Below are 10,402 nucleotides of genomic sequence, written 5' to 3' on the forward strand. Positions count from 1 at the left end.
AATGTCATTAGAACTTTATTATATTTAGCCGAATGCATTAGACCAAATATATCCTTCGTAGTCAATTTAGCTCTGTACTAACCTGTCACCATTAGAATGAAATCAAACATGTGGGACTAGAGATTTGAGATTATTATATTTTATCAAATCTCTTAAAACTCCTAGTTTGATTGGATATGTAGATATTAGTTATCTTTCTAACCCTTATAAGGTCTGCTTGCAAATGAGATATGTTTTTACTTATAATGATATAACGATATCATAACACTCGACCAAACAGGCTTTGGTTGCAATCTTACTACAAAGAGGGGAAACATTTATCAGACAAATTTTTAAAGTTTATCACATATTGGATAAAATGTACATTATACTCTTTTTCTCTTCACTAAGTTTTGTTCTACTGAGTTTTCCTATTAAGGTTTTTAATGAAAAAATTTTAACATGTCTAATCTCATTTTATGTGACATTAAATAATTATGTTTTTTTGCTTTAATTTTTATCTCACTGGATTTTTCTTTAATAAAGTTAATATAATTATTTTTGAATGATAAAAATTCAAAAGAGAGTGTTGCATTCCTAGTGGATTTTTCACCACATACAGCGAAGTTTGAAAATGTAATGGGAATGCATTCAATAAAAGAAATAGATAAGCATGAAATGTGTACAATGGTGGGGTAGTGAGTTCTTCTATACAAGGATCCCCCCTATCTCCATTTGTTACACACGCTTCTTCAAAAACATTCTTGCTTCTTGCTTCTTCCTTCTTCTTTTTCGCAGCCTGGGCTTAATTAAATTATATTTCTCATTTTGCAATTCACTCATTTTGTAATTTATTCGATTATATTTATAACAATATTTGGTAAACTTGTGAGAAAACAAAAATTACAGATTATTAAAGTATATATAAAGCTGAACGGTTGTTTTCCATTCAAGGTTCAAACTTGAAGTTAAAATTATTTAAAAGAAAAAAAATTAATATTTTATCTCTAAAATTTTATTAAATATGTTTTACCTCTAATTAAAATTAATTTTCATTAAAAATTATATAATAGCTAAAATTTAACATGCGTCAACGACATTGAAATCATACCAATCAATATAATTCTTGACTCAAAATCATACAAATCAATGCAATTTTTGACTAAAAGATGTGAATGTTGTAATATAAAGTAAAAATTGGGAGGAAAACGAAAAAGAATATAAGTTTGAAGTTTAGGACATCAATCAATTTAATTATAAATATAATTCACTTAATTTTGCAATAAAACTATTCTATGTATATTGTAGCACCAACAACAAATGAAATTGGGACTACAAATAAAAATATTCTAAGTATTTTAATTATAATAATATTTAATTGAGTAATTAAGGCGGTGCCCTTTAATCATGAATCTTAAGGTTTGATTAGACAATAAGATTACCTCAAATTCAAATTCTTAATCACAATATTAAATATCATAATAACATAATATTACTACCTATCTAAACTATTAAGTTATAGATTCAATAAGGTATCTGTTATTTAAATATGGTTGTTCATACCTTTGGGTTGTGTCATATTAAGTTTTGAATAAAAAATTTCAACCTAAACTTAAATTAAATTGAAATTGCATTGAAACGCCTAATTCGAACATAACATAAACTATGAATAGGTTGACACAATATTAGAGATAGACTGTGGATTAGTCTTGCTCGAGATTTATTAACTTAAAGTAAATTATTATCATTTTAACTTTAAATTATATATTAAAATGATCTTTTTGAGATTATTAACATAATGATAATATAACACTGGTATAAAATGATATTATTTTGAATTGAGCAAAATAATGTCATGTTATCAGTATACAAGAGTTGTTTACAAACCTATCAAATTGAACACCCTTATAATATTGACCAAAACAATGTAAGGTTAAAACATTATCCTTGCCAACTTTTTGATCTAAAATGATAAGCTTTACATGTCTTTTACTTATACAGTTGGCCCATTTTGACCAAAAAAAAATACAATCCAAACACCAAATAGCATTTATTTGTCGTATTCAGGTCATAGAGGGCCAACCTGAATACGACACCAATTTGAAAACTGGATTTATCTGAACACAAATTTGTGAAAAATGATCATCCTAAACCCACTGTTTTACATGTTGTGTTGGATTAAGACGTCTTATTGAAAATTGTGAACACCAGTCTTATGCATCACGAGGGAATGAAGGGAGAGTAAGGCAAGGTTAGCTTGCTACCAACCTTGCAACGAGCTACTGTTACTTGGTCAAATGTTTCGGAAACGTGGAGATTTGGTAAGCCGTAATTGGACATGCCTTGAGTTTAGGTAACAGCCTGTCAACTGACCACCCACCCTCGTTGAAAATCTACCTCTTTTGACTTATTCCTCCCTCTCTATATATTTAAATATCCAGTCTCTATCTCTCTCACATGTCAAAGCACTTTCACAATAAAACAAACTCAGTCAAATTAATTTCCAATAATTAATTATTATTATTTCTATAAATCTGTATATATACCATGTTGATATACAATTTTAATATATTAATGATGTTTTATTATACCTTTTAATAATTTTAAATTAAAATTAAATAATATTTAATCATATAATAAAATATTTTCTATATATATACATATAAATTATATATCAAAATTATGTAATAATAATATTACTCTTAAGAGATGTTTGGTTAAACGTATTAAGTATTATTTTGATAATATTTCTTTTATTATTTATATTACTTTGTTTGATTTATAAGTAATAAAAGATTCTGTTAATATTCTATTACTAATAGTGATATGATAAGTAATATAAAAAACAATTTGATTACTATTTCCCCCTTAATTATTAAAAAATTATCAAAATAATCTTTATTTTATTATAGTTATATTCGTATTTAGAATAAAAATAATTTTATTTTCAATTAATATAATAAATAATATAAAAAAATTTAAAATAATTATATATAAAATATTTAAATAAATAAACATATTAATATTATTTTATTACCTTTATTTAAATATAATAATTATTTATATTTACCTAATATTATTAAATTTTAATAAATATTATAAGAATTTATATCTAATAATTTTAAAAATACTCTACCCTCAAAATACTATAATTATTATTCATCGACACCGTTCAGGTTTGTCTCTCTATCATTTTCATTTTTTCTTCCCTTGCTCTCTCTACAATTTTCATTCTCGAGAACCGAAGGCCTCTAGGGTTTGGTTGCCAACCAGACTGACTTCTTGCATTTCGTGAAAGTGTTGAATCGAGGACTTTGTATGAAAAGGCTTGAATACCTACTCTCCTTAATTGATTGATTTTGGATTCTATTTTTATGTAAGTTTTGTGTTAATTAATATTTTAAAATTTTCTTTAGTGTTGATTTGAAGTTCAAGCGAGTTTCTTAGGTAATAGTAGCTGAAGGTTAATTGTAATAATAGCGCCTGAAATGTACGGGACTTTAGTGAATTTGAGCTGAATTTGGTTGTATTTAATTGTGTTAAGTGTTTAGATCTGGTTTTCGTCTGCGAAATGCGTTGGATTTGCTTGGTTTTATCTAGGAACTGCTTGTTTTGAGCTGTTTGTGATTTTTATCTAATGTACGGATGGTTTGTAAGTAAAGATCAATTCCTTAAATTGCGTGAAATGGATAGAAGGTTAGTGAATTTGAGCTGAATTTGCTTGTGCTGGATTGTTTACAGAGTTTAGATCTGGTTTTGGTCTGTGAAAGGTTGAAATTAGCTTTGTTTTAGGTAGAAATGCTTGTTCTGAACTGTTTGTGAGAAATCGCATGCTGTACCCGCAGGTTGTAGCTGACTAACTGAAGATTGGTTTGATGAAGCGCATAAAGGCATGTAAGTTTTGTTGATTTGAGTGGAGTATGCTTGTATTTAATTGTGTAAAGAGCTTAGATCTGGTTTTTGTCTATAAAATGCATTGAATTAGCTTAGTTTCAGTTAGAAAATGTTTGTTTTGATCTATTTTTCACCTATTGTACAGATAGGTAACTAAAGATTGATTTGGTCAGTGTGTGAAATGTTAAAAAATTTTAACTAACTTTATTTGTATTTGACAGAGTTAAGAGATCTGGTTGCTTTGTTTCAGTTGGAAAATGCTTGCTTTGAACAATTTGTGATTTGTAGTTGATAGGACCTGAGGTGCATAAGAAGAGGCATAAGGGCTCAAGTAGGGGAATTCTGGCTAGCTCAAGCTTTTTATTTACAGTATTGACAGATTCCTGCAGATTTGTGAAAGTGCATGAAATTTCTAGAACTCTAGGGAATTTGAACTTGTGCGTGTATTTGTTTGTGTAGAGAATTTAACTCTGTTTTTTTTTTTTCCTGTAGATGATTCAAACTTGGTTTTTTTAAAGCTAAAACTGCATGTTTTGAGCTATTTATGGAGTTAATTTGAGTTGATCATGCTTATGTTTGAATTTTTTGTGAGTTTAGATTTAATTCATGCAGAAAATACAAAGTGAATTTGCTTAATTGAGATGAATAAGAACAATTGGAGTTATTTGTGTTGTTTGAATCTGCTGTGTGTTTGAAATTTGTGTAGAAATTGTTGATTTGAGTTGAATGTGTTTATGATGTGCTATAAATAGGCCTTAAATCAGCTCTTTTGTCAAAAATATTTGCAATCTGGGTTCATTTGTGCCATTTATTTGTATTTTGAGTTTGGTAGGGTGTGGATTTTGTTAATTAATGTACATTTTGTCAAAATATGTTCCAAGGGTTCCATTATTGAGCTATAGATTAAATCTGGTTTGTAGATACAAAATTTTTAAATTTAGATTAATTTCAACTAAATATGTCTGTATTGAACGCTGTGTAGATTTTGGGTCTGCTCTTTGAATATGTGTGAAAATTGAGTTAAATTGAGCTAAAAATGTACATTCTGAAATTATGTGTAAGGTTTTGATTTGATCAATATAGATATCATTTATCATATGAAAAAAATAGGATAATCCTTTAAATTTTGATTACCTTGAGTTAAATTTGCAATGTCAAACTATATGTAGGTTTGATGTGGTTTTGCCGAAAAAGAAGTAATGCGTTGAGTAATGGCACCTACGGTTCGAGCTCATAAGGCAGCTGAAGTTGCTATTGGGTCAATTGGGCGTGGATATGATGTAGCAATAGATCTGAGGTTGAAATACTGTAAAGGGGATTTGAGTGACTCCCATTTAATTGAGATTGATCAAGATGGAGGTCATGAGATTGTTTTGCCTGGTGGGATATCTATTCCCAATGTGTCCAAATCTATAAAATGTGATAAAGGGGAGCACACGCGGTTTAGGTCTGATGTTCTCTCTTTCCAGCAGGTGATTTTTCTTTTTATATGTTTTTCTTGTTATATTATAGTATATGTTATGTACTTTTCAAGTTTTTGGTAGCACATGAAATTACCAATTTGCAGCTATAATTTTGAAAATTCAATTGCTTTTCTATTTTTTCAAAAAAGAATTGTGTGCTACCTTATTTGAGATGTGACAGTTTGTACATACAATGGTGTTATAAACTAAATATCCGTTGTTGCATTCTATTTTGTGATGCTACTCTAGCATTTGTATGCACCATGTGAATCTTGTGCATGATTAAGGATCCCTGTCGTTTGATTATCTATGCTGCATAAGAGTTGAACTAGTTGTTTCAAGACATCGCTACATTATTTTGATTGCATTTGAGCTCTGGCAGCTTAACAAAATAACGTGTGTTTGATGCAACTCAAAATGAAATCTGAACATTGTTCACATGTTTTCTTAACAGTATTTGAATGTTAGTGATTGTAATGCAATGTTATCCATCACTCTCTGTAGATGGTACTGGTGGATAATGGTTTCCAATATTTCGCATCCTGGAATCATGGGAGGTGCTGTTGGCGAATAAATTTCTGATATTATGGGATTTGGGACTTGGGTGGTTGCATTTGGGACTTGATTTGCACTTTAGATGGAAGATTCTGAGCATTTAGATTTTCAGATTGCATATTGTTCCATATAACCTATTGCTTGAACTAAATGTATCTGGGTAGTTAATGTACTCATATTCTTAACTATAATCATAATAATAGAGGAGTCACTGTTGATTTTGGGTGTCTTTGACGCCTTTCCTTCTTTCCTCTTTCCCCAGATGTCAGAGCAATTCAATCAGGAGCTATCTTTAACTGGTAAAATTCCTTCGGGTCTCTTCAATGCCATGTTCGATTTCTCAGGTTTTTGGCAGAAAGATGCAGCCAACACCAAGACTCTTGCTTTTGATGGGGTGTTCATCTCACTCTACACTATTGCCTTGGAGAAATCTCAGATGGTGCTTCGAGATCATGTAAAGAAAGCCGTCCCATCGGCATGGGAGCCTGCTGCGCTGGCAAGGTGGAATATTTCAGTTACTAAATAATATACTTCCCAAAATGATTAGATCCTAGTTTTTCCATAATGCAATGAGTTTATTACATCATGTTCATCATTCCAGGTTTATTGAGACATTTGGCACCCATGTTATTGTTGGTGTGAAGATGGGAGGGAAGGATGTAATTTATGTAAAACAGCAGCATTCATCACCTCTTCAATCTGCTAATGTGCAGAAACAATTAAAGGAAATGGCAGATAAGAGGTTTTTAGATTCTTGTGGACAGTATAGCATGCCCTCTGAACAACTTTATCAGAATGACAAGGTTTGTGATGAACATTTCTATACTATTATTAGGCCTCTTTTAGGTTATTTGCCTTTTGTCTACCAGTTTCGGAGGGCTTTAAATTTCAGAACTAGATGGAGGTACATGGGTATTTTAATACTAGTTTTAAGTGGAAAATTTTAACCAGTATAGATTTAGGCAAATCATATTTATTGTCTGAGAATGTAATAATACATGGACTCGATAGTGTCAGAGTAGTAGTTATATCTATTACTCAATCATATCCATTAGGTATGAAACCCAGTAATAATTTTGTTTGTTCTATATTCTACTTGTTGGTCATATGTTCAGAACTATTGTCATGCTCACATTTCAAAATCTTTGTCTATTAAAGTTTATTGTGAAATGTGATTCATCTGCAATTTACTCAATTAGCAATTTGGAAAAGCAGGGAGATATTTGCAGTTATCTTCGCCGGGTGTCTTATCTAATCATATTTTTGTCAGTTTGAAATTAGGGAGCAGCGGCTCAGGTTCGCTGATACCAGTCCATCAAGTTCTTATTCACATAAAGAGGTGTGTTTTGTGATACATGCATATGATAGCCTAGTTGGACTCATCTGCCAAACTGTTTATGTTTCTATGGTTTTCTTTCTTTCTTATTTTACTCTTTAATGTGGTTTTTTTTCGAATAATCTTTTATTACAAAAAATGAAATATTATCACAAAGAAAGATTATTTAAAATATTAATGAGTATAAATTATTAGTATGTTTGATAAAATTTGATAGAGATAAACAATTATTGTGTTTGGTTAGATATAATAAAATAATATTAAGTTATTATTTTACTTATTTATCCTTGGTATAATTATTTTAAAATATTTTTTATAACATTTGTTATATTAATTAAAAATAAAGATATTTTTGTCTTAAAAAATTGTAATAAAATTAAGATTACCTTGATAATTTTATAATACTTAAGGTGGAGATAGTAATTAGACTATCTTTTGTATTATTTGTTACATCATTACTAGTAATAAAAGATTATTGAAATTTTTTATTATTTAGCAAATAAACAAAATATTGTCAGTAATAAAAAATATTTTACTAAAGTAATTTTTGAATATTTGAACCAAACATCTTTTAATATTATAGTGTAAAATTTGACATTCATCTACCTTGCAGGATATTGTAAGAATTTGCAAGAGGAGAGGTGGAAATGATAACCGAAACTTATCTCATAATGAGTGGTTGCAAACTGTTCAATTTGAGCCTGACGTGATATCAATGTCCTTCATCCCAATTACTTCTTTGTTAAATGGAGTCCCAGGGAGTGGCTTCTTAAGCCATGCCATAAATCTCTACCTAAGATGTGAGGAAGAGCTGTTCATCTGTTTGCATAGTTAAAGCATCTAATTTCCCATTCCAGCTATAGCATTAAACATCCTGGTGTTTTGATCAAAGATTAATCTATATTGCTTGTTGTATACATTCAATGGAGACAGCATTAGTATTATTCATTAACTGATAAATGTACATATCATGTAGGCACTAGCTAGTTGATACTTTACAGGTTGACATCCTTGGCTGTTGCTCTTGCAGATAAACCGCCGATTGAAGAACTACACCAATTTCTGGAATTTCAGTTGCCAAGGCAGTGGGCACCTGTATTCAGTGAGCTACCCCTTGGTCCTCAACAGAAGCAGCAAAGCACCTCATCTTTAAAATTCAGTCTCATGGGACCCAAGCTTTTTGTGAACACCAATCCAGTAAAGCTTTTTCTTTGTGATTGCCGTGGTCACGTTTCTCTGATTCTTTATTTAGTATTTTTTTAAGAAACTCATCTTAGTTATGTATCATTCAAATCTTGTTGGTTTACGAAATGCTCAGATGCAGTCTCAAGAAAGCTTGATATGTTTGTTTATTAACTACAGGTTGATGTGGGTCAGAGACCTGTGACTGGCCTTCGGCTTTATCTTGAAGGTAGAAGCAGCAATCGCTTGGCCATCCACATGCAACATCTCTCCTCTCTTCCGAAAGTCTTCCAACTCATAGAAGATCCAAATGGCAACTTCCGTCAGGAGAACTATGATCGTAAATACTATGAGAAGGTTCAGTGGAAGAACTACTCTCATGTCTGCACTGCTCCTGTTGAGTCTGATGAGGATCTCTCAATTGTAACTGGAGCACAGTTACAGGTCGAGCATCATGGGTTCAAAAGTATTCTTTTTTTACGACTCCGCTTCTCAACTGTTTTGGGAGCAACAACCGTCAAGCATCCAGAGTGGGATGGATCACCGGGTTTGACACCCAAGTCAGGACTCATATCAACATTAATCAGCCATCACTTCACAACTGTACAGAAGCCACCTCCACGGCCAGCTGATGTCAATATAAACTCTGCCGTCTACCCTGGTGGCCCTCCAGTTCCGGTCCAAGCCCCAAAGCTTCTAAAATTCGTAGACACAACAGAGATGACAAGAGGGCCGCAGGATCCTCCCGGCTATTGGATCGTTTCCGGGGCAAGACTAATCATTGAGAAGGGCCGGATCTCTCTACGGGTTAAATATTCTTTGTTGACTGTAATTGGACCAGATGAAGAAGACCTAGATGAGCAGTAGCAAAATTTTTCTCTCCTATTAGAAGAAAAGGACGATAGCAAACACTATCAAAGAAAGTGATCAGAAATGATGCACAATATGGTTGATCGATTGATAGAACCTTGCTGTTGCAAATCAAGAATGCAAAGGAACGCTTCTAAATTTCAAAGTGAATGATGGATGGATGATGGTGGTTGTATAAAATGTGTTCATAAGCATTTTTCTGTTGTAATTTTCGTTGTATTTTTTCAGGTAGATCCTTGATGATATTGCCTGAGTGTCGTGGGTGGGGCAGTGTTACAAAGGGCATTTTGACATCCCGAATCCTCGAAGTTAGAGGATTCTTGTGTAGTTTTACCTGTTACAAAAGAGAGCCCAGTTTGGTGAATCTCTTGCATTGAAATTCAGAATGGTTTATTATTTGAGGAAGGTATACAAAATCATGTTCCATCATATTCATCTTCAATATATGCACGTCTAATTAGTGCAAAGTACTAGAAATAGAAAATGGATTTTACTTGTTTGGATGTGGGGTTTATGTGATTTTGAGCCAATTGTAAGATATAAGAATTGGATTTCACGGTTGGAAGTATGGGCATGTTTTATATAATTTTGTGTTTTTTAATATTAACACTTAGTTTTTAGGGATATTGAATATTTTAGTTTTTTTTATTTTTAACAATATATATATATATATATATATATATCACACAACTCATTTATTTAGCAAAAATATCACAACAATAATTCTTTTTTCTCAAAATACCTCTATTAACGTGATCTATATAAAGAGATTCTCTCTTTTTTTAATCAACCTTTCAACAAATATATGAATCGTTGCAATATGAAAAAAAATTTGAAGCAGGATGATTCTTCAATTCTAGAAAATAATTGAAGCAAATACTTATAATTGAATAATAAAACCGTAAGAAAAATTTAGACTTCATATGAAATATAATTTTACTGTGATTTTATATTGTTATATTGTTTAATATTATAATTTCATATATTATATTGTTTAATGTTCTCATAATGTAATTAGAGTAAAATTGAGAATGAGTTGACGAAGATCTAAGTTTGGATAAAAAAACATAAGAAGAATGGGTTCACATCAATGATACGCGTTGGCGTCGTGTCAATGTTAAGG

At 31.0% G+C, this 10,402-nt stretch overlaps 1 protein-coding gene across 7 annotated transcripts; it reads left to right on the forward strand.

Moving 5' to 3' along the window:
- The first annotated feature begins 3,161 nt into the window (after nt 1–3,161).
- Nucleotides 3,162–9,708, forward strand: LOC123193190 (MACPF domain-containing protein At4g24290-like). 7 transcript variants are annotated; one of them, XM_044605994.1, is made up of 10 exons: nt 3,162–3,355; nt 3,825–3,873; nt 4,095–4,204; nt 5,043–5,345; nt 6,154–6,392; nt 6,493–6,694; nt 7,162–7,230; nt 7,841–8,027; nt 8,258–8,424; nt 8,590–9,708. In XM_044605994.1, the coding sequence occupies exons 4-10, from the start codon at nt 5,085–5,087 to the stop codon at nt 9,274–9,276; spliced, it is 1,812 nt and encodes a 603-aa protein (XP_044461929.1). In that variant the 5' UTR covers nt 3,162–3,355; nt 3,825–3,873; nt 4,095–4,204; nt 5,043–5,084; the 3' UTR covers nt 9,277–9,708. The 7 variants fall into 7 exon arrangements, with proteins under 7 accessions (XP_044461929.1, XP_044461928.1, XP_044461930.1 ...); XM_044605993.1 differs by lacking the exon at nt 4,095–4,204; XM_044605995.1 differs by lacking the exon at nt 4,095–4,204 and having other exon boundaries at nt 3,825–3,869.
- Nucleotides 9,709–10,402: the final 694 nt, after the last annotated feature.

This window comes from Mangifera indica, chromosome 12 (assembly GCF_011075055.1).
Source record: "Mangifera indica cultivar Alphonso chromosome 12, CATAS_Mindica_2.1, whole genome shotgun sequence".
In the NCBI taxonomy this organism is placed as follows: Eukaryota; Viridiplantae; Streptophyta; class Magnoliopsida; order Sapindales; family Anacardiaceae; genus Mangifera; species Mangifera indica.

What these genes read in the sequence shown, in the direction of transcription:
- LOC123193190 (XM_044605994.1), top strand. Translation starts at nt 5,085, where the DNA reads ATGGCACCTACGGTTCGAGCTCATAAGGCAGCTGAAGTTGCTATTGGG. An exon ending in ATGTTCTCTCTTTCCAGCAG is followed by an intron (nt 5,346 to 6,153) that starts GTGATTTTTCTT and finishes CTCTTTCCCCAG; the next exon opens with ATGTCAGAGCAATTCAATCA. An exon ending in CATAAATCTCTACCTAAGAT is followed by an intron (nt 8,028 to 8,257) that starts GTGAGGAAGAGC and finishes TTGCTCTTGCAG; the next exon opens with ATAAACCGCCGATTGAAGAA.